Below are 24,592 nucleotides of genomic sequence, written 5' to 3' on the forward strand. Positions count from 1 at the left end.
CAGCAGCGAATGCGAAAAATAAGAACACGTCACAGCCGCGGCAGTGCATTTTTTATTTCAATGAAAAATATGTTTTATAGAAGCCTGTTTACGCCCAAAAAAAAAAAAAAAAAAAAATTTAAAAAAGAAAGACAATAGTGACTTTTTTCTCCCAATTACGAGTTCACTCATAATCTCGTAATTCTTATTTTTTTCTCAGAATTGCGTGATACAAACAATCAATTCTGACTTTTTTTTCTCAGAGTTGTGAGGGTTTTCACGACGCATCATCAATCGAATGCATGCCACTAAAACAAAAGAAAATTGCATATTTTGCTGATTATTACTGCTGAAAATGGTCAGTATTGTCATATTTTGGATATAACATAGATATACTGTAATAATCGGTTGGACCAGGTACTACAGATGCCAAAAGCTGTAACAAATCAAGGAGAAGAGTGCATCAAACTTTTGTGGTTGGCCAAACCAGGATTTCCAGGGACCCTCAGATAGGTAAAATGTTAGGCGAATATTTTAATACTGCTGGTACGTATCTCTCCCTGATGGCACACATACATCACAAACCGTCTATTTGACGTCTGCATTTACATCCCGAAGAGGTATTTTTAGAGTGTTTGCTCTATTAGATGTCTTTAAGATGTTTATGATTTAGAATGTATGTAAAACTGACATCTTACAGACGTCTGTCAGATGTTTGTACACAGCAGATGCTTTCCAGATCAAGTGATCTTTAACAGACATCTTGCAGACCTACAGGTGCTATCTGGGTTACCACCTATTAACTTTAGTTTGTCAAAATATTGTTCCCTTTCCTGCTTACTAAGTATATGATTTAGCAGCTTCCACACGTTTTACCAGAACAACATATTTAGTACATTAACTGTGCAATCTATTCTGTTGTTTACATCTGAGTAGTCTCTAGTAGGGCAAATTCCAAATGAAAGTGATCATCCATATGCCCTCCTCCCTTCGAAGGGCAGAGCCCTTGGAGTTTAGACTTTGGAGTGAGCAGGCCACGTGTGGCGTGTCATTATGTATGTTTGGAATGCATTCGGCAAACCAGGCGAACAAATAAACATACAATATATATATATATATATATATATATATATATATATATATATGTTTTTTTTTTATTTATTACAAGTTTTTAAAATATGCTGTATAATAAATAAAAACTATATATATATATATATATATATATATAACTAAACATTTTTTAATAACTAAATTATTCCCAGAAGTCATGGAAGAGGTGATGCTTGATGTCAGACTTAACAAGTGAATTGCGAGTTAGGCCTAACTCAGAATTGTGAGATATAAACACGCAATCTTGAGAAAATATCGGTCTTTTTCCCTGAACTGCAGAACTGGACTTTATAACTTAGAATTGCGTGTTTATATCTCACAATTATGAAAAAAAAAAAGTAAGAATATCTTGCAATTCTGACTTTATAACTTGTAATTGTGATATTAAATCACACAATTCTGAAAAAAAGTAAGAACTGCAAGTTTATATCTCACAATTCTGAGAAAAAAGTCAGAATTTATATCTCACAATTCTGACTTTTTATTTTGCAATTCTGACTTTATAACTTGTAATTGTGATATTAAATCCTAACAAACCATATATCAGTGGAAAGCTTATTTATTCCGTTTATTTTCAGCAAAAAAAAAACCCTTATGACTGGTTTTGTGGTCCAGGTTCACATTTGGAGAACCGTGAAAGTTTCTCGCAAAAATGTAAAGTTATGGCTATACACCTTCTTTTTCCAGTACACCTTATTTTCAACTTTCAGAGGTATACTTATAACTGGTTTTGTGGTCCAGGGTCGCAAATGGAAACCAAATAAAAACTGAAAAGAAAAAAATGAAAGAAACCAAATAAATCACACAATTCTGAATTTGCAAGTTTATATCTCACAACTCTGAGAAAAAAGTCAGATGTAAATTCGCAATTGCAAGAAAAAGTTATAATTGCAAAATAAATTTTTAAAATATTTTATTCAGTTTTTTTTATTCAGGCTTCCATAGTTTTATGAAGGAATATAACACACAAAATTAATCAAATAAATACATAAATGCACAATAAGAAAATAATTAGGCCTATATCATAAAATGTTACAATCCATAAATAAAATGCGATCATAAACAAGGCTCAAAATTTTATTTATTTGCTCACGTGTCTCTCTGACTGAAACACATCTTTGTTTATTTTGATATGGTAATGTACTTAATTTTGACATCGCTATTATAAACAAATATTATGATAATAAATAAATCTATCAAATGTACATAAAACGTAGCAATCAATATATGAAATGTGATCATTAAATAACACGTTTATTTATTTTTTAATCATCAATCGATCAATGAATTAATCAATTGCTGAAACATATATTTGACACTGAAAAAAATATAATAACAAATGGTGTTTTATAATAAATATTTATACAAATAATTATTATAACAAGTAACAATTATAACAGTTTACATAGATATTTTATTAAATATTTCATTTTCATAATTGTGTTGTGGATAAATATTTCATTAGTGAGTCAGGGCCAGTTATGAGTTTAGAGACGCAAAGCACTTACATTTATTATACATCATAAGCATAGTTTTACATTTATAGACATTTTAAAATGTATTTTCCACATTTTGAAATATGCATTATATTGTGTTGTTTTTCCTTATCCTTATTTAACCTTCATAGTCTTTTTTTACCCCACATATTTTCTTCTTACAGTGCACTATTATTGACATAAAATAAAACTGCTGTCAAAAATATAAGAAAAAGATAGAAAATACAAAATAAGAAAAAGTTTCTGAAACCTCATGACAATTTTTGAAGGAGTGTCATACTCGTAATAAGAACAGAAGTCACATACACGTTAAGTTTTATTTCAAATACAGTTATTTTATCTTGATATACATTATATATGTTTAATAAACTCAACCGCAGCACTGGTTGTTTCTGAAATGAAAACACACAGAGAGATGGTAAACATCATCATGATGATTAATGCACAGACAGCATAAGAACAATAACACGCCTGCACTGTGTCCCCCGCATGACCCACAGCCAATCATGTCTCACCTCTCTAATTCTTTATATACATCTATTTCACCCGTTGGCTTGAGAACCTAGAGAGAGACAAACAGGGACAAGGATGAGAAGGGCGGAGACGTCTCAGATTTATAGTTTGGCAGAGGTTTGAATCGGTTCATCTGCTAATATCACTAATGCAGGCGTGACAGAACTGGGAGGGAACACACACACACACACACACACACTGTCAAACAGATTGTGAAATGTTGGGACCTGGTTTTTGGAAAACACACACACACACAATTACTCATTGCTCTGCCTGAGAAGGACTATAATAACTCACCATGTAGACTGCGCCTTGGGGAGGTGTCTGCTGGGAGAGAAAGAGGAAGGAAGAAATAGATTTAATAATAGAGCAGAGATAGATATACATTGAGAAAGAAAGACAAGGAGAGAGAGGGAATGAAAGAAAGAAGGTGTAGTAAAAATAGATTTAATAATACAGCAGGGGGGGGGGGGAGAGAAACAGCAAGGTAGAGGGAGAGAAGGAGGTGCTGTGCATTTCAATCACCTGTCTCAGATCATCAGGATTTTCATAGATGTTCTCCACCTCTCCGGAGTGGTGAGACAGCGATTGCTCAACACCTACGTGAACACAGACACATGAGGGGCTCGCATCACATCACACCGAATCCATTGTGGTTTGTTCTGTCCATCAACACCTGCCAGGGTGAACTGACAGCCTTCAGATCTTTGATGGACAGACTCAGGGGGGGTAGGGGGGGGGGGGGGGGAGACAAATGCAGGGCCTTACTTCGACGGGTGACGCAATAGCCCTGTCTCCATAGCAACACCCCAACAGCTACGGCAATCGGGGGGATCAGAAATAGGAGGAATGAGAAGGTGGAAACTTGAGAGGTTTTTAAAACATCTTCTGCTGGGGGGAGTGTGAGAAAGACAGAAAAAGAAACGCTAAGTTAGGTTACCCATCAGTGAGTTTGCAGAAGTGTGTGTGTGAGAGTGTATGTTTAGCGAAACTCACCTGCAGATGTCAGTGCAGGCCCTGGAGAAACTGTTGGAGCTGAGACAAGAGAGCCGTAAGTAAATAAATAAATAGGGCGGCAGCGTATGTAAGTTTAGATGCAAATGCATAGTTAGCGGAAGACGATGAAAAAAAGTTATACCACCTGAGATATTTAAATATCCCTGAATGTGTGTATTGGAAAGATGAAGAGATATGGAGGATGAGGAAGAGAAATGAACAAAATATGTCTTTGACTGGATGTTTTGCATATGGTGAGGTGACATCATTCATGCAAACAGTGAAAGGTGCCGTTCTTATCTTCCCGTTCTTATCTTTTTCCGGTGTCACTGTTATCTGCATATATTTGATGACACTGCTGTCTTTGAAATACCCTCTAATCATGACTTAAACTCCAGGAAAAAAATGAATAACTGTGTAAAACAATAATAATCTTTTAAATATTTGTGAATTTTCTAGTTTTTTTATTTTTATTTATTTATTTATTTAAAAAAAAAAATTATCCAAACCGTGGTTAAAGGAATAGTTCACATATAATACACGGGTCATGTTTGGGCCCAAAACCCAAACAGGTTTCCACAGCTGCTTTAATACAATTTATATTGTATAATGTGCTATATAAATAAAGGTGATCTGTAGGAATATGTGCATAAAATACCATCTGTGTTTGCTACTGTCCACCATGTTACCTTTACTGGGTAACACAGTTGACAGGTAACGTAGTTGACATTTTTAGTGTTTTGGGACTATACTCAACAAGGAAGCCTAGAACTACTGAGCATATGGTAAGTTTAGAAATATATTTTCATAAACAAAACATAAGTTTTAGTTCAATTGTCTTGTTAAAATTTGCAGCAATAATACGTGTGTAACACTGTTGACAGTCAATTAATCCACTCTGGACACAGGTTTGCTAGTTTAACTAATATTAGGGGAAAGAGAAAGAATATAACTTTTAATGTTTCATCCATGTGCTTCTAGAGGAAATATCATCATACTGTGCAAATTATGTGAGAATGGGACAAACCATTCCTTTTTGAGGGGGTGGGGGGGTTTCTAGTGGGTAACTTAGTTGACAATGGTTTTTCGGACACAAATAAAACAAGTTATATCACAATAAACACTTACTATTTTTGAAGTGCACATCCAAATGTCTTGATAACCTAATCTAACTGAAGGCAAAACTATGAAATTAATTTATATGTGAGGTCATTTTAATGCTCAAATGCAGAGTCCAATGAGCAACTTTGCAAAATCGGACAGCTGAATACCAAGGTTGTATGTGATATGAACATCATTTTTGAACAAAAGATGTGGCTTTTTCAACATATAGTAGTGTGATTGGGAAAAATATAATTGTGTACTAGAAAATTAAGCATCAGGTTTTATATTGATGAAAATATATTGAAAATATAATTCACAGACATGAGATGTACCCACGATTATAAAATGACCCATACATTTTTGTCATCATTCCCTTCATTATTTAAGCTATTTACTGAAAAACCTCTCTTGGAGAATGAATAAATTAATCAAACCGTTTTGTGAACCAGTTTACTCGATAGAATTCACGACGCGTCATCATTCGGCCATATTGGCGTTTGTGGTTTGCTAAACTGAACCAGGATTTCCAGAGCAAGAATCTTGACAACATTCATGTTTGTTCTTATCATTTCCAATCAGGTAGGTGAAATATTAGGCTAATATCTTAATTAATACTGCTTGTACAAATCTTTACCACCTATTAACTTTAGTTTGTCAAAATATTGCGCCCTTTTCTATATGATTTATCAGCTTCCACATGTTTTTTCCGTAGTTTAGACAGCATAAATTAGCAGAGAAATGTATTCAGTAGTACATTAACTGTGCAATCCATGCTGTTGTTTACATCCGAGTATCTCCAATATGGCCGCACATTCGAGTAACTGACCAAACCATGATGTAAGTGCAAACCCTCTATTGACTGTAAAGATCTAACTCAAAAGAATGATTCATTTACTAGTCTGAGTTTTCCAATTTACTACAAAGAGCTAGGGTGAATGTCAGAGTGGTCTTAAATTTCAGTCTGTTCCTCAGGCAAAGCTATCATATGATTTCAGAAGACTTTTATGGACCACTCCTAGTGCCCGTTCACACAGAATAGGGTTTTTGTTGTTGTTTTGTATTACACTTCTCCATAGTTTTTCTATGTAAGCTTGCACTAAACTATTGTGCCTCATATGTTTTGAAGTGTCTCACATATGTCATGCACTCTTTAAAAAAAAAAAGGCTGGGTTGTTTCAAGCCAACTTTGGATCAAATATGGACTAACCCAGCTGTTGAATTACATTTTTACATAAACTTTTTAACCCAAAAGTTGGATTAGTCCACATTTGACCCAAAGTTGGCTTGAAACAACCCAGCATTTTTTAGAGTGTGGCATTCTAAAAATGCCGCACTCAAGTTCAAACAAAAGCTCAACTATTAAAAACTGCATCTCTAGGCATTTTTTTTTCCCATAGCCTGCGTCTCATGTTTTTTTCCATTCCACTGTGCTGCTTTTCCATTGTTTTCTACATAAACATCCATTGGATGGATGTGTTTAAATGTTGCACTCATATCTTTTGCAGTGTCTCACACATGACACATCACTCTAAAAATGTACCACTCAAGTAAAAAAAGCAACAACACTTTTTAAAAATAGTTCTGAGCTACCAGTACATTCTTGAAAACTTCTCCTTTTATGTTCTATCCACCTTATTTTTCAATGAGGAGGTAAACTGTTTTCTGGTAATGAGAAGTGTAGAAGTGGAGAAATGAATGGTGTAGTAAACGGTAAAACTGTTTGCACTATAAACCATTTTGTTCATAATTAAGATACATTAAAATAATATGGTAAGACACACCTGTTTGCAATATCAAGCAGCAAAATGAGCTGTTTTGGACTCGGATTAGACTGAAGCCACATAAAATTTACAAATGGCCGCACCCACTCTTATGGGAAAAATAAGGTGGATAAAAGAAAGAAATTCACACAGGTTTGGAAAAACATCAGTAAATGTTGACAGAATTTTCATTTTTGTGTGAACTATCCCTTTAAATCAACGCCACAGAGACAACAATCCCTTTTCAACAGAAGAACTCTGAAGAAAGTCTATTTTCTGCACCCTGCTGCTCTAGAGACTCACTAGCCATGTTTTAAATAATCCATTATGATGGAGTTGGGTTTCATGAAATTGATTGGTCAAGGGACTATAGCACTTGATTGTGCTGCATTATCGTATGCGACCTTTCCGGTGACCTACATGATTCCACTAACTAATGTTCTCGTCATTGATTCATTAAATTCAATGAAACACAGACGGTCTATCACACAGAACAAAAATAACAAAAATAAATATTCACCTGCAATCTCTGCTATTTTCAGGTTTTTAAATGTGAGTGTTGACATCATATTAAGTCCACTCCTGAATTAAAATTTCCTGATAATTTACTCACCCCCATGACATCCAAGATGTTCATGTCTTTCTTTCTTCAGTCGAAAAGAAATTAAGGTTTTTGAAGAAAACATTCCAGGATTTTTCTCCTTATAGTGGACTTCAATGGGGACCAACAGGTTGAAGGTCCAAACTGCAGTTTCAGTGCAGCTTCAAATGGCTTTACACGCTCCCAGCCAAAGAATAAAGCCCGGGATACTCTCGTAGGGCCGTCGGGCAGCGTCTGTCGGGCTATTCTGTTTTGGTGTGTTCCACACGTCTGCGGGAGTTTGCCCGATTCAACATGACGAATCGGCGGCGGTGAAAATGAGAACTCTGATTGGATGCCTAGTTTTGCGAACGAGTAAGTGCCGGAGAATTAAAGTGAAAATTATGAAAACGAGTAAGTAAATGAAGGGGACACAAACAGAAGACTGCTCCAATGTTACGCGATCTTACCCGGGCATTCCAATATGTGAATAATATCATAACAACATGAGCCACTTAAAATAAATAAAGTTATCAACAATAGCAAGCACTGCTTTGTTTACGTTTCATGTATCTACATTTATCCCGTATTTCTTTATTTCGATTTCTCCTTTTGAATGACGAACATATACTATTAAAAGCTGCTAATATCCACCTTATTTTCAATGGGGAAGTAAGCTGTTTTCTGGTAATGTGTTAGTAGTCTGTGTGGTGTGTTTAAGGAGAAGTCCATTTCCAGAACAGCAATTCACGAATAATTTACTCACCCCTTGTCATCCAAGATGTTTGTGTCTTTCTGTCTTCAGTCGTAAAGAAATTATGGTTTTTGAGGAAAGCAGTTCAGGATTTTTCTTCATATAATGGACTTCAATTGTGCCCCCGATTTTGAACTTCCGAAATGTAGTTTAAATGCAGCTTCAAACGAATGATTCGGAAAAACCCGAAGACAGGTGAACTAATTCCAGTACAGAACCTAATAGAATGTTGCGCATGAACGACTGAACGAATCACTCCCCGAGATGACGAGATTCTTTGTGAGTCACATTAAAGATTCGTTCAAAATGAATGAATCGTTCAAGAATGACCCGTGGACATGCATCCGAGAGCCTGTGCTACACAAGCTTTTGTGCTTAAAAAGTATACAAATTTTTATTTTTTGAAAAAAGGAACAGATCGTTTCATTAGATATTTTGATTTGAAGCTGCATTTAAACTACATTTTGAAATTTCAAAATCGGGGGCACAAGAAACATCCTGAAATGCTTTCCTCAAAAACCACAATTTCTTTACGACTGAAGACAGAAAGACATGAACATCTTGGATGACAAGGGGTGAGTAAATTATTTGTAAATTGTTGTTCTGGAAGTGGACTTCTCCTTCAAAGCACAGCTGTTTGTCCAGGCGCTGCCGACGCGAGGCGACAACACCATCGGCTTTCGTTGCCACTAGTTCTTTGAAGTCGGCTTGGTGTGTCCCGGCCTTAAGAGTCTTATGTGGCTAATTTAAAAAAAAATACAATTTATATACTTTTTAACCACAAACAATCCTTTCACACTAGCTCTGCGATGTACATCTGTGTTTTCATGTGTTGTGTAATCACATCATAAAGGTTACGCACGGTTAGTTTATCTTCCGACATCGTTGTTTGACTTTCTTTGCACGTTCGCTTTTTAAACACTTCCAGTGTGACTACGTAATGCGTGAAGTGCAAGACAAGCATTTATGGTTAGAAAGTATTACATTTTTTATTTAATTTTTTTAGAAAATGACCAATCGTTTCGCTAGATAGACCCTTATTCCTCAGCTGGAATCGTGTAGAGCCCTTTGAAGCTGCATTGAAACTCCAGTTTGGTCCTTCAACCCATTGAATCCCAACTGAAGTTCACTATGGAGAAAAATGCTGGAATGTTTTCCCCAAAAACCTTAATTTCTTTTCAACTGAAGAAAGAAAGACATGAACATCTTGTATGACATATGGAGTGAACTAATCCTTTAAAGAATTTACAGCAAGAAATAAATAGAAAATGACTGCATAAAAAGTGCAAGACAGAGAGAGACAGAGAAAAAGAGGATCTTTTTCCCACCTATAGTGGCCATTGTGACGGTGTACATATATTGCACTGAGTTTCCATTTCTTAGATACAGAGTGCAGGCATACTGTCCAGCCGTCTCAGAGGTCACAGGAAGTGCTACAGAGGTTGTGATCCGGCCCAAAACTGCAGATGACTGCAGAAAGCGACTGGGATCCTGAACATACGTCCACCTTACAGATTTGACTTGAGAGCGTTCGGAGTACATGCAACTCAGATCCAGAGCAGTGCGGGATGACTTGGTGTAGCCTGAGGGTAAACCAGACGAACAGATGATGAGCGAGAAGAAATGAATGCGAAGGGTTAAAATGATATATATTCATTAAACAGCCAGGGGTAGTCGGTCAGCTGCACATGACTGTGACTGATGTACAGTGTCTCCTCAAACTCAAAGCAGTATCAATCCTGAGCTAATTGAGCTCAGTGGTTACCACGGTAATGCCACAACCCACAGAGTTGTCAGCGGCAACGGGCAGGTGTAATTACACATAATGAGATCTGTAATGAGGCCTACTAAAAAACATTACGTTACAGAGAGGGAGGGGAGAGAGATATATATAGAAAGAAGAGACAAAAGTAAAAGAATTCAGTGAGGAAAAGGGGAGCGGGGAGGACATAAGGGAAAAAAAGAGATTAAAGTAAGAACAGGGGGAGATCAGATTAAGAACGGGAGAGAAAGATGAAAGTCAAGACACTGACTGATTGAGTCTTGCATGCTGAACTACTGTGATTGATAGAACAGCCTGTGCAATTACAAAATGAATCCAAGAGCAATGATGCAAGAACATGCATCATTAAGAGTCAGTGAACGAGTGAACTGAGGTGCACTCTCTGATAATGAGTGTTTAATCGTGGTTGCAAAATATGAAAACTTATTTGAAAGGAAACTTATGCTTTGAGAGGAAATGCTGACAGAAGAATAAAGCACTTTCAATTTCAATCAGTATTTTCAATCTAGTCCGAATGATTCAGTCACAAATTTGAATGAACTCAAACAACAACAAAACACAAATAACAATTTAAATTTAGTTCAGTTCATCACTCAGAACAATCACTGACATCAGAAGACTATAGGAATATAGTTGTTTTTATTTTTTATTTTTTGGAAGCTAGTTGTTGTACTTGAGCAACAAAAAGGTTTGATGAAGGCAAATTATGAAAGAATTTTAGTTTTTAAATTATATTTAACGATTTTGCATAAAGAATTTATTTTAAACCCTCATAATCTTTAATCATGGCAAATGACAACAATCCAACCAATTTCCTGCTCTACATTTTTTGTTCCACTCAGATATCAGCATTAGGAAAAAAGATTATTGCAATTTCTGTTTAATGCTGACTTATATTAATGTTACAGTGGAGATCAAAATTAGAGAACAACTGACAATTTCCTAAATTTCAAGGTTACTGCCTTATTCAAAGTTATCCTAACAGGAGTAGAAGTGAGTTTTTAAGCATATGTCATAAATTAATTGTATTCTGAAGCACAGTATAAAAAATGTAAGATATTTGAAAAGAACTCGGATCAAACTTAGAGAACACTTAGAGATATCTCCAAGTTATTGGTGTTAATCTGCCACCTGGTGCTAATTTACTAAATTATATGACAAACCCTATTTAACTGGCTGAGATTGCAAGGTGGCGGGCTGCTCTAAGGTGACTGAAACCCTGCAACAGAAGGTTGTCCAGATAAAGGTCAAAGGGATGACCCTTTCAGCCACTGCAAGAGAAGTTGGTCGTTCCAAATCTGTGATTTCTCGAATACTGCAGATTTACAGTGATACTAATTCATTCAAGTCCCCCAAAAAGGCTGGTCATCCACGAAAACCAAATGCACAAGAAGGATTATGCAGAGACTCTCAATGGGAAATCGGTTCAACACTGCAGCTGGAATTGCTTGCAGGGTAAGGATCTGTTTCGGCACGTTTAAGAGAAGTCGGACTGAAAGTGCACTCTGCGGTGACCAAGCCTCTCATCAGAAAGGAGATTCAAAGGCTAAGCTCACCTTTGCTGAGGAGCATGTTGTGTGGAAAGAGGAAAACAGGTCCAAAATTCACTTTAGTGACAAGAGCAAGTTTAATTTATTTGAGTCTGATGGGAAACATTTTGTTCAGCGTCAAACTGAGGAAAGACTGAAGCCCAAGTGCTTAAAGAAGTCAGTCTGAGAAACTAGTGATGTCCTGCAGCTGCAATGTGCTGAAGTCATTCAAAACAAGGGTGTCTACACTTCCTACTAATTTCTGACAGCTGTAACCCTCCAAAATTTGAGTTGTAATCTTCTTTCATGCTACAGTGGTTACTGTTCTCTAATTTTGATCACTGTGTTTTCCACAAAATAAAGGTTTTTGTTGAAATGCCTTGGATATTTTGTTATATCTCACACTCTTCAGTGCTGGTGTCTGGTTTTGAAATTATTTTATAGAGATTCCTACATTATATAAAATATCAGACATTAGACTGAGATAAATTGGTACACAATGTAACAAAACAAAAAATATTACCATGTAAAACACTCAGTCTATTGGCTTGACTGAAAGCCTTGTCATCCAGGAAGACCTCACACAAGTACAATCCTCCATCCTTCAGGGCCGGGCTTAAAAGGAAGGAAAAGTTGCCAGCAGCAGCTGGGGAGGCGTGGTCTATCAAATGTACGTGGGGTTTGGTCTGGTTGGTGTAGCTCCGCCTCCAGCGGTCAAACTGGAATATGAGCTCCATTCTATCTGAATCAGGATACTCCCAGTAGAGTAACACATAGTCACCAAGGACAGAAGGACATGTTAGAGTGACCAGCGATCGAGAAAGGGCTGCCACAGACCTTGGGACTCCTGTAGAGGACACAGGGTAGTGAAGATTACAAAGAAAGGTAAAGTGACCTAGAGAAAGTGCGAAACGAAAAGCGCAAGGCAAAAGAGCGTAAAGAGAAACTGATGAAGCCAATCAAGTGAAAAATGGACTGTGATACAAGAACAATATTGTCAATTTGAATTGATCCCGTCCACATAGTAATCCACTGTGCTGCTAGCCATTTTAGCCTCTTTGTTCTTCACACAGTCAAGCGAATAGAACATTACGAGTCCCAGAGCAAAGTCATATGGGGAGATATCAGAAACGAGACAGGCATGAAAATGGGGATTATGTTATTAAGCTCAGCGAAAGCTCTTCAGAAACATTCTCCTCTCAGATTTAATAACCCTGATTAACCGTGTGCTGACGCAACATTTGGGAAGAACAAACCATGTTTGTTTTGGGGCAAATTGTACAAATTGAAAAAGTTTATTAAATTGTTGTGTTATTATTCAGTATCATTCAAGCATTCAAAGAGCATGTTGAGGTTAACTGGAAAAAAATGCAGTATTCAGCGACTTAAAAGAGCAGGACAGAGAATATTTAGTTTTCATTGCCTAGTGTAAGTTGCTGGGTTAAAAGGCACGTAAGGAAAGTCCCATTTAATACAATAAATAATAGTTTTCCAGTAACAAAAGAGCCTATTACCATGTGTCACATCTTTGAAAGAAAACACAGCTTTCACTGAAAGAGAAAAAGAAAGAGTGGGGCAGAGAGAGAGTTAGATGTCATACTAAGGCTGAGATATTCTCTATTTTTATTAATGAATGTAGTCTCAGATCTGTAACATTGTTTGAATTAAGTATTAATATAAATTTACATTTAGACACAATATTGACACAACAGAATAAGAACTGTCTATTTTTCACATCTCCGTGATGTATGTGTACTATCAGAGTACAGACGATGAACTAAGAGAGATGGACATTCTATGTCAGAACGCTGGATCCTGTGTCAGCAGCACCACACGTATACGTCATAGTACTCTTGTGCACGTGACTGACACTGAAGAGAAGAAACTGTTGAATCATTTTTTTTCTTCACATACAAAAAGTATTCTTGTAGCTTCATAAAATTAAGGTTGAACCAGTGATGTCACATGGACTATTTTAATTTACTACCTTTCTGGGCTTTAAAGGGGTCATCGGATGCTAAGTTCACTTTTACATGTTGTTTGAACATTAATGTGTGTTGGCAGTGTATATACAAATCTACCCTATAATGATAAAAATCCATGCAGTGGTTTTTAATTAATCTGTAAAAATAATATTCCCTTTTTCAAATCAAGCCATTCTCAGATGCCTGTCGTTGTGGCGTCACACCAACAGAGGCCGCTCCCACGATAGTTGAGTGACATGAGTGTTTTACCTCAGATCAGCTGTAACAGTCCACCCAGGGATGTAAGTTAGACAAGAATATCTCCGATTGAGTGATTGAGGTGTTGTGTTGCTGGATGTAATAATGAACGTAGTGGTCGTCATTAACTCCCGACATCTGAGCCGCTGAAGATGCAGTAGATTACGCTTGTTTGTGAAGGGAATGCACCTCCCGATCTACATATATCCGTCTATGTTTGCACGAATCATTCATGATCCAGCTTCACTTACAGCAGAAGTGAGTATAAGGGGGATCGCCTTTCCTAATAATGTGCTAGTTAGCAAGTTTAGTGGCTAAACGCAGCTAAATGCGGTTAAAGTAAACAGGCTCGTCACTCCACAGAGAGAAGAGAGGGGCGGGGCAAGCAAAGCTCATTTGCATTTAAAGCAGCCTTGACCAGAATGGGATGATTTTTGCAGAGCTGATTTTGGCAAGGTAAAAAGAGTGTTCTTTTACACTACCATTGAGAATTTTTAACCAAAGTATATTATAGACTTTTCATTAAGACCCTAAAGAATCATATCAACTTGTGCACAATGGGCATCCGATGACCCCTTTAAATGTGGTAGTTGTGTTGCTGTCTATGCAGGGTCAGAATGCTCTCGGATTTCATCAGAAATATCTTAATTTGTGTTCCGAAGACAAATGAAGGTCTTACAGATTTGGAACAAAATGAGGGTGAGTAATTAATGACAGATTTTTCATTTTTGGGTGAACTATCCCTTTTACAAATCCTCTCTGATGGCCTTATGGGATAGTAAAATGTCAGCTGGATGCGCACTTCAAAATCTTGCTGGAAGTAGTAAGTCATCCCGGTCTTCTTCGTTTACTGTTTTATGAATAATGTGAATTCGGACTGTACCAGTCTTTTTGTTTACTTATTTTTTCCTACTATATAGTAGAGAAGTATGCATATTTGGATGCAGCTTGCCTTTCATTCCACAAATCAGTTGTTTGAACAAATCAGTGATGAGTGAATGATTCAAATGTCTTACTCATAAAGACACCTACTGGAACAACAATGTAACCTACACAAAGAGTCACTGAAAATCCACTAATACATAGACTAGAATGTTTAAATACTAATAGAAATGGGGAAGGTCACAAGAAGTGACCGAAATTGCCCGTGCATTAAAGGGTTAGTTCACCCAAAAATGAAAATTCTGTCATTAATTACCCACCTTCATGTCGTTCCAAACCTGTAAGACCTTCGTTCATCTTCAGAACACAGATGATATTTGTGATGAAATCATAGTTATAAGGTCATCGATAAAATAGTCCATGTGACATCAGTGGTTTAACTGTGTTTATAAAGCTACGAGAATACTTTTCGTGCGCAAAGAAAGCAAAAATAAAGACTTTATTTAACAATTTCTGTTCTTCAATGCATACTTGTGTCTCAGGAACCGACGTTCTGAAGTAGAACGTCCATCTCTCTTAGTTCATCATCTGTACATTCTAGTTTAAATAAGTAAGGCTGGGCAAGAAATTGCAAGTCATCCTCTCTGTCGAAATCTTCAAACATGTTTACAAAGACAATTTTATGTACAGCGTACATCTGACACGCAAGAGAAGAAATTGCTGAATAAAGTCATTTTTTTCTTTTCTTTAGGCACAAAAATTCTTATAGCTTCATAAAATTAAGGTTGAACCACTTATGTCGCATTGACTTTTTTAACAATCATCACCTTTCTGGGCCTTGAACATGATAGTTACGTTGCTGTCCATGCAGGGTCAGTAAGCTTTTGGATTCATCAAAAATATCTTAATTTGTGTTCCGAAGATGAACAAAGGTCTTACGTGTTTGGAACGACATGAGGATAATTAATGACAGAATTATCATTTTTAAATGAACTAACCCTTTAACTAATTTACCATTTCCCTATACAGTGAATGACATTTGAGTCGACTAAGCAGTGAATGAAATGAGTGAGCGAATTTGCACTAATTTAAACTAAATTACATTTTTAGTAAATCAAAACCTGACGCAATTCAAGCCTAAAGGCCTGTTCACACCAAGAATGGTAACTACGTCAACTATTTTATTGTTCTGTTTGTTATAAGCACATGCTGAAATTATGCCTTTCAAATCAAATTCAGTAGATAACACTGACTAAGCAACTTATGTGATTGACGTGTTTTCAAAAAATATCTCCAAATCTCACCATTCACTGTCACATTCACCCGGTGCTCTGAGACAGACGTGCCACTGTTACCATAGATACGGATTCTGCAGGTATAGACTCCGTTGTCTTTACTGGTGATGCGAGGCAGCTTGCTGAGCAGACCACCCATGCCATGGGAGATTTCAGTGTGTAGATGATCACCCGAGGGAGACACCCACGTTCCCCAGGCAGCCACGGAGGAGGGCGACACCTGAGCTGCCAGTCTCACAGTACTGTCCACTGTGACAGGGGGCGTGGGAGTAACAGTTACTGCAAAAGAAGGAGACAATACCTGGAGATATCAAACACATTGAAAAATGAAGAATGCGTTGTAGTGTGGTTATGTGGCCTACATTTAATCAGGACGAGAAGAACAGTCCTCTCCTGTAGATTTTTGTGATCCTCTTGTACCACACAGGAGTAGCGTCCTTGCGCAGCTGGTGCGGCCCTGAAGATCAGCGAGGCATCTGCAGAGATCTCAAAAGTTCTGCCGCCAAACAATATGCTGCGTCCTTTTGTTTTTCCATCGATGCAGTTGGCTGATAACAAATATGACCAGTGATCTTCTCTCGCTGACATCATCTTCCAGACAACCATTACAGAAGATGTGGGTGGTGAATCAAAGCAGGACAGGGTGACAGATGTGTCCTCACGTACAATGACCACATCATGCAATTCACCTATACAGACCATATTCTTTAGGCACAAGAAGTCACAATGCTTTACATTTAAATAAATAAAACATTGAGCTACCCCAAAATGACAATTTGATGAAAATGTACTCACCCTCATGCCATACAAGATGTGCAAATTTGGCAAGATTTAGAATCACTTGCTCACCCATGGATCCTGTGCATTAAATGGGTGCAAAACAGCTGATGAAAACATCACAATAATCCAGAAGTAATGTAAGTAATCCACAAGCTGCATGTTTGTAATATACAAATGCATCAAGACGTTTTTAATTTTAAAACATTGGAATTCAAACACTGTTCTGAACAAATATGTTAGTGAATTTTGGGATGGACTTTATCACTGGACGAAGCATTATTACAGGCTTGTATTTTGGCTAGAAGCGATGGTTAAAAATTAAAAAGCCTTGATGTATTTGTTAATTAGATACATGCAGCTTTTCACTTAACAACATATTACTTGTGGATTATTGCGATGTTTTTATGAGCTGTTTGGACTATCATTCTGACGGCACCCATTTACTGCAAAGGATCCATTGGTACATTTCTCCAGATCTGTACCCAATGAAGAAACAAACTCATCTACATCTTGGATGGCATGAGGGTGAGTAAATTTTCAGCAAATTTTCATTTTGAGGTTAACTACTCCTTTCATCCTGTACACTCTTACAAATTACTGGGTAAAAATAAAATATGATGAAATATAGACAAACTCAGCGCATTTTGACTTTATTACAGACAGGACACATCAGAAAGTGATATGGGGGGTAGGATCAGGAAAGGTCCTCAAGTCAGGATTCGAACACGGGACACCCAGCGCATATGTCATATATGCTATATGTCAGCGCGCTGCCCACAAGGCTATTGGCACCAACGTGAACAGATAGATTTATCCCAATTATTGTTTAAAAATGTCTATATGTCTTGCTTAAAATGAACCCAGAATAGATCATAAATTAAAAATCAGACACATAATAGAAGCATCAGCAATAATCAAAAGTTCAGCATATTAATAAGCAGATTGTTTATTATTTAATTATTATTTATTAAATCTATTAATAAATGTTCATTTGTTGGACATAAAATAAATGTTAATTTCCAACCTATTTCGGTTCACTTTAAGCAAGAATTATAAAGTATATAATATCTTTAAGCAAAATAAAACTACCCAGAAAGCTGGGTTAAACATTTGACCCAACTTCTGGGTTAAAACAATCCAGTTGCAGGGTTTTTCCATATTTGTGACCCCAAAACTAGTCTTAAGTAGCACGGGTATATTTGTAGCAGTAGCCAAAAATACATTGTACGGGTCAAAATTATTGATTTTTCTTTTATGCCAAAAATCATTAGGACATTAAGTAAAGGTCATGTTCCATGAAGATATTTAGTAAATTTCGTACTGTAAATATACTAAACATTAATTTTTGATTAGTAATATGCATAGCTAACAACTTCATTTGGACAACTTTAAAGGCGATTTTCACAGTATTTTATTTATTTATTTATTTTTGTTTGTTTTGCACCCTCAGATTCCAGATTTTCAAATAGTTGTATATTTACTGTCCTATCATATTGTTCTATCAATGGAAAGCTTATTTATTCAGCTTTCAGATGATGTATAAATCTCAATTTTAAAAAATGTACCCTTATGACTGGTTTTGTGGTCCAGGATCACATTTCATCCAGCATTTTTTAGAATGTACTGAAGCTGTGTATTAAGTCTTATCTTTTTACATACATTTTGTAAAATCTTTTTCTCTCTTTTTTTCCTTTTTTTTTTTTTTGTGGAATATCTTAAACCCCCTTGCAGCTCCCTGGGGGTCTTTAGATCCCAGTTTCAGAACCCCTATAGTGTAGTGTAAGCTTTAGTTATCTATGTTAATCAGCCAATGAATATAAGCCCAATGCAATTTAGTGTCTCTGTGGTTCATTTAGATAACACAGAATCCCCCTTAAGTGCTTCTAGTCCCTAATGTATGTTTGATTTTTCGGTATATTATTAAATTAGTTATACTTAGAAATTTAACTTTTTAAGTTTCAAGTTCAACCTTATTTCAGGCAACCTAAAGTGAAGAAATATTCCAGTAGTTGGTGTAAAAAACACATAATATACACATAAATATATTAGATTAAATATTAGTTTAAAAAATAATTATAATACACACACACACACATAAAGATTTTCATACCTGCCATGAGCGGAGAGATGATGAAACATGAACCATAAATAAATATGAAAGCATGAAAATATTTTGCCATGGTGCTGTTAGGAAGCAACATATTCTTAACGGTTAGTGAAAGTGCAAGAGTATGTCTTCTTTTCTCACATTTGACCACAAGGACATCGCAGGAAGAGGGCCCGACACTTAGAGCTGAGAGCAACATGTGACAGAAGCTGATAAACACAACAAATGTGAACACGCATACAAAAACCGGAAGATATATTACAAGCATGAACGCAGATAAAACAGAAAACACACTATTTTATATGCAGCTATATAATCACTTTTATCTGCAGCCAGAAAATTCTGCTTCTGGCTTTAACACAAAAAAAGTACAAATTACACCTTATATGCTCATTTCTGAACTCTAAATCATAAGTAAAGTTGGTCGTCCATAAAACTGGCCAAAGCAGACTGTTAGACAAGAAGACTGTGGGAATTGCTTGTGAAAAGACAGAGAATGTGAGAGAGAGAGCATAAGAAAAAAGGATTTAGAGATGTAATCAGAAATGGTCTTCAGCTTCTGGCTAAATGTCTTTACATCCCCGTAAATGTCTTTAATTAAAGCTAACAGACTTATCAGCACCTCCAAGTCCCATTACCAGCTGAGCTCCTAATCACCTCCGAGCGAAAGAATGAGAGAGGGTCTAAAGAAAAGAGATAAAAATGAAGAAAACTGAAACGGAGAAAGGATGGACGGGGCAAATGAGCAGAAACTTCAGAAAGAGCAAACTAGGGCAAAGCAGCTAATGAGAGTCATAGTACTGTACGTGTCATTGGCCCCGTGTAAACAATCACACAGAGAAAATAAGCAAAGAGTGAGAGATGCTTCGGTTATGAATTAATAGGGTGATGGAACTGATGTGACTACTGAGATATAATCAAGCACTCTGCCTATAAATGAAAGACCTATAATGACCTCAGTGAAACATACAGTTTTGTTCTCTATCTAAGGAAAAACAGCCTGCTTCTACAGCATAACTTCTAAACAAAATCAGGATATTTCTGGAACTCCAATACAAGGGAAACGCTCGCGGTTATAGCGTTCACAGATGATCTCCGGCTGGCTCTGGTGTTTTGTGTATACATGTTACCAGCAGGGGGAGCGCTAGAGCTACTTCTACTAGTTCATCCACCACAACTGGACTTGAAACTAAACTTACCCCAAATGTATTTTTGGCACTTATACTTGCTCTTTCGAATTACTGGAAACTCCACGAACCTCGTGCGGAATGAATCTGCCTTCAGCTGGAAACTAAACTAAAAATACAAAGAGGGAAAAGCACAAATACAGTAGGAAAATAAACTCAGGAGTTTAGTTTCAGTGTTATGTTGAAACTTACTGAAACGGGAACCCCGAAAAATCTTGGGCTGTATTATATGTTTTTTTTTTTTTCTTCAGAATTGACAATATAATAGTCCTGTTTGAACAAGCTAGAAATATTACATCGCAAGTTTCGCAATTTGGCTACAAGTCAAATTAGGAAATAAACCGTTTTGTCTTTACGTGAGTGATACCAGCTGAAATTATGACAAAAGTTATCTCAAATTATCGTTTAACCGCTTTAAATTTAAAAGAGTACCGTTGTAACGGTCAAACCCGCTTCCTTAAAGTTGGAAAGTACCAAAGCATTCGCGCATTCTCTGAATTTTAGGTGGCTTTAAATGCTTCGTGACGTGCACCATGACATCACTCGATTGTGTCCAATGAGCGCATGGATGAGATGTGGATCTGATAGTTTCAACAGAGTACGATCCCAGGGCGACAGGTTTGAGACTCATTCGTCTGCGAAACCTCGCACTCACTTACCGGATATTTATTCACCTGTAGGACGTTTCTTACCTGGCCGCCGGACGCCGCGCTACGGTTTCGGAGGACTTGAACTGTAGGGGATTTCAAAACTACATTGTAAATCCTCTCAAAAGGAACTCGCTGAATTCAGCGACACGCTTTTACATTAAGTTTCAGTGCTTGGCCATTAAAGGAAACCAGAGGAACCACACAGCTTTTTAATCTCCATCTGACCATCTCGGTTTATTTTCTGCGACTCTAAGTTCAACAAGCGGAAACCCGACAATTATTCAAGGTGGACTGTCCACCCTTTCCTCGGATGAACATGTCAGGACTGTTCAGCGCACTCATTCTCCTAATCATTCAAGGTAAGGCGTCTTTAAAAATCATATGATGTTTAAACAACAAAAGGAGTCACAAATTGTTAATTGTTATAAAATACACTGCTCTCTTTCACTTTCGTACGAATAAATAATCAATCAAAGCGCTTGCGCAACTCGATATGTCACGTTAGAAATATCCTTCAGGGTCTCCTAATCGTGTGCGCGCTTCTCCTCACTGTTCATGATGCCTGTGTTCACCTTAACATAATTGTATTAACTATCCCAGTGTTTCATAGGAAACTCTGTGAGCACTTTGTCTATTACGTCGTTCATCTTGTTTCTATTCCCAGCAGGTTGTATGAGTTTCGATAAGCGCCATGTTTCTCTAGGTGTGGCCTTGGGAAGTGCTTTTTTTCCTCTTACGTGTTGACAGGTGTGTTTGTTTGCGAAACTACGGACATTATCCAGTTGTCCTTCAGTGCTCTCGCTTCCTCCTACCATATTTCTCTCGGTACCGCACGTCCCTCGCGTCTTTTCCCCCTTCACCTCATATCCCATTATTTCCAGCTGAGGGGACATAAATGAATGTAATTCAATTCGTCTTTCACGCAACAAAGCAACAGGGTGTTTCTTACTATTTTTTTTGTAATGTGGGTTTGAACTTGGTATTATTTTACTGTTTTCTGTTAAAGAGTAAAAACACTGTTTCAGAAAGTCTTTTCTGTTGGATTTTAGTAAAGTTGTTATTCTGACAGACAGTCAGTCATCTACCGGCATATCACAGAGCTGTTCAAATCATAGGCTGACGTCACTGCCTATTGTTTCGTCATATTTCACTGCGCTGCTCACGTCGCCTCGTTTACTGTAGCTCCTTTTGATCGTGGATTCATTGTCTTTGCAGTTTAATTATTCAGTGGCCGTGTCACGGTTCGCAGGTGCACAACACCTGACAGCGAGCGAGCCGGGCTGGTGCGAGTGTCATGAAAAACTCAGCTTGAGTGTCTAACCGAGCGAACACACTGTGAAAAAAAAACTATAATGGAAAAAGAATGTCAGTGCTACAATAGAACTTGTCATTGGTTAACTGTAAGTTGCTATAACTGTCAAAAAAAAAAAAAAAAAAAAAAAAAAAAATATTATATATATATATATATATATATATATATATATCTCAACATATTTAAAAAAACTACAATGACATCTCCTTTAATATATATATATATATATATATATATATATTAAAGGAGAGGTCATTGTACTGTTTTTTTTTATAAATATGTTGTGTTTTATTATATATATATATATATATATATATATATATATATATATATATTTTTTATGGTGTGTTTCTCTCTCTCTCTATGTGACATTAGGCATTAGGACGATGATGCGTCGTAGCTCTGTGACATCATAGGTTGCAGTTCTTTGTTGTAACTAAAAAACAATTCACTCCTTTAACTTATTCATGGTCTGGACCTCTTCTGCCTGGGCCCATTTCACAGTACATCGACTGCACTTCAGGAGGAAAACTAGAATAACGAAACAAAGGATTTGTTTTATTTATGAACAGCGCGGTGGAAGAAGGGGTCATGATTGCCTCGCTTAAGCAAACAGTATAAACGGGACTTGTGTTTTCTTTCTCCCCCCTTCCCTTCGCATCCGTTTAGTTTAGTATCCTGGGAGCTTTTGCCTTTATACTCCACAGTTGCGAAATATTTTAAGGGTCAAAGCATTGTTTTGTATGCTTGTCTCAGTGGCCCCCGCAGACTCATTTTCATTGCGTGCCTATTAAATACAATGAGACCAACATCAAACACACTAACATAAAGCTTTGTTTTAACAACCTCCCTGTTGCTTTTAAAATTAAGAGCTGTATTGTAAGATATTGTAAAACTTGCACCAGTTCAGTTTACTTTCTAGTTTCAGACTGAAATGTAGGCTACTGGGAGTAGAAATCTGCACAATAGAAGCTACTGATTGTGTTCTAATACCCTGCTAGTGAACACGGGTCAAAAAATGCTTGAACCCGTTGCCATGGCGACGCTGTGTTTTCATTGAAAGCCGGCGTTAGGGGGGCCTACTGTAGCGGCGTCTGGCTGAATGCATCAAGTGGTGTGTGTGTGTTTAGGAGGGAGTTCGAAAATGTTAGGCTGCTACGATGACGGAGGCGGAGGCCAAGCTGACCTTATTCTAAACTGTCTGAGCACAGCAGTAACAGACGCACACTAACAAGCACACGCGGCGATTGCGACAGCGCTGGCTCGAGTGGGCTAAACAGTGAAGAAGTCTTGAGTAAATGGGCGAGACGGTCTCCATTATCTGCAGGTTCCACATACCATGCAAACAAAAGTCGTGCTGAAACTGAAGCTTTCAGCATCCATTCTTCCATCTTCTCTAGTTTCCTTCCCTCCCTTACTCTCTTTCTGTGTCCCTTGCCGTCCTTATCTGCACGCTTTTGTTTGAGAGATGATTGTCATTGGTTTATTCAAATCTTCCCCCCGCCCCTCCTCAATTTGACCTCAAGGCCACGCTGTTTATTAGCGTCTGAGTCGGTGCAAGAACGTGGGAGGAGGTGTAGACAGAACTGGTAGACTGCAGGAAAGAACATTGATTTAAAAATGTTTCTGCTGCGAAAACTCTTATGCAAGTTTATCAGTCAGTGCTTTCTTAAAAATAAAGGGAGCTTTCAGATAGGAGAACTATTTTGGGTTCCCCAAGGTTTGAGTGAACAGTTTCTAAAAGAACCATTTATTTCTTAGTGTGAAGAACATTTTAATCATTGGAAAAAACATTTTTTCCACCATACACCTTTTTCTTTAATGTGGAAGTAAGCCTACCGCTACAGGGACATAATAAGAAGAATAACAATGTGCAATAAAGGGTAAAACTGTTTGCATTACAAAACCAGTGTGCTTATAATTAAGATAATACATTAAAATAATATGGTAAGACACAGCAATCTGCAATATCAAGCAGCAAAATGAGCTGTATTGTACAGCTGACAACAGGCCGGAAGCCGGATGACCCGGAAACCAGACCCATAAAATTTACAAATGAACGTGGATGTTCTTCATGGACCCATAGATTCCAATAAAGAACCTCTAAAGGTGTATATGAGGAAGTTTTAAAATAAAAACAATCCTCATCTACCCTGGCTTTTTCACTGTGTTTCAGAAATGATCTCTGTCCACACAACACACACGAAACCACATATCACATGACCATTCATAATGAGCATGATGTTATTGTTTAGACAGTCATCAAGGATACGCAGAGCAAATGTGGGCAGCCCTGCCATCGTTTTCCTACCTGATCTTGTGACGGAAACGTACCTGTGGGAATTTTTCAGCAAAAGATGCGAAATGTGTACAAAGAAGTACATAACACTGAAGTTTCCAACAGAAATGAACACTAGCGGCGGTAAAACAGTAAGCAATTGTAATTAGTTATGATTACAGCTCCATATGTTTCGCTTGCCGGTGTTGTGCTGAATTCTGACCCCCGTCAGATTACTACCCCCCTACTATTGGTACGTTTAGGGTTAGGTGTGG

The 24,592-nt window shown here is 37.2% G+C and overlaps 2 protein-coding genes across 3 annotated transcripts in view; one reads left to right on the forward strand and one right to left on the reverse strand.

The window, feature by feature from the left end:
• Positions 1-2,048: 2,048 nt before the first annotated feature.
• On the reverse strand, positions 2,049-20,287 carry g6fl (g6f-like). Its single transcript, XM_051132183.1, has 12 exons — positions 18,894-20,287; positions 16,366-16,692; positions 16,013-16,282; positions 13,119-13,154; positions 12,128-12,451; positions 9,621-9,875; positions 4,095-4,133; positions 3,867-3,989; positions 3,624-3,697; positions 3,396-3,422; positions 3,101-3,147; positions 2,049-2,977 (listed from the first exon to the last, which is right to left on the reverse strand). The coding sequence occupies exons 1-12, from the start codon at positions 19,156-19,158 to the stop codon at positions 2,956-2,958; spliced, it is 1,809 nt and encodes a 602-aa protein (XP_050988140.1). The 5' UTR covers positions 19,159-20,287; the 3' UTR covers positions 2,049-2,955.
• A 354-nt stretch (positions 20,288-20,641) lies between these two features.
• si:ch73-22o12.1 (nectin-2) overlaps positions 20,642-24,592 on the forward strand; it is an 87,715-nt gene continuing 83,764 nt past the window's right edge. The window contains exon 1 of one of the 2 annotated variants that reach the window (XM_051132186.1): positions 20,642-21,086. In XM_051132186.1, coding sequence (XP_050988143.1) covers positions 21,038-21,086 — 49 coding nt within the window. In that variant the 5' untranslated portion in view covers positions 20,642-21,037. The remainder of the gene's footprint in view (positions 21,087-24,592) is intronic. The other variant, XM_051132185.1, reaches the window with a different exon arrangement.

This window comes from Labeo rohita, chromosome 16 (assembly GCF_022985175.1).
Source record: "Labeo rohita strain BAU-BD-2019 chromosome 16, IGBB_LRoh.1.0, whole genome shotgun sequence".
NCBI classification, from domain to species: Eukaryota; Metazoa; Chordata; class Actinopteri; order Cypriniformes; family Cyprinidae; genus Labeo; species Labeo rohita.

Bases quoted from the DNA above. Each gene is read 5' to 3' on its own strand.
- g6fl (XM_051132183.1), bottom strand. From the start codon at position 19,158: ATGCTTGTAATATATCTTCCGGTTTTTGTATGCGTGTTCACATTTGTT. The intron at 16,283-16,365 runs GTAGGCCACATA...CTTCTTTTGCAG, and splicing joins TCTTCTCGTCCTGATTAAAT to TAACTGTTACTCCCACGCCC. The intron at 3,148-3,395 runs GTGAGTTATTAT...GTCTCTCTCTAG, and splicing joins CCCAAGGCGCAGTCTACATG to GTTCTCAAGCCAACGGGTGA.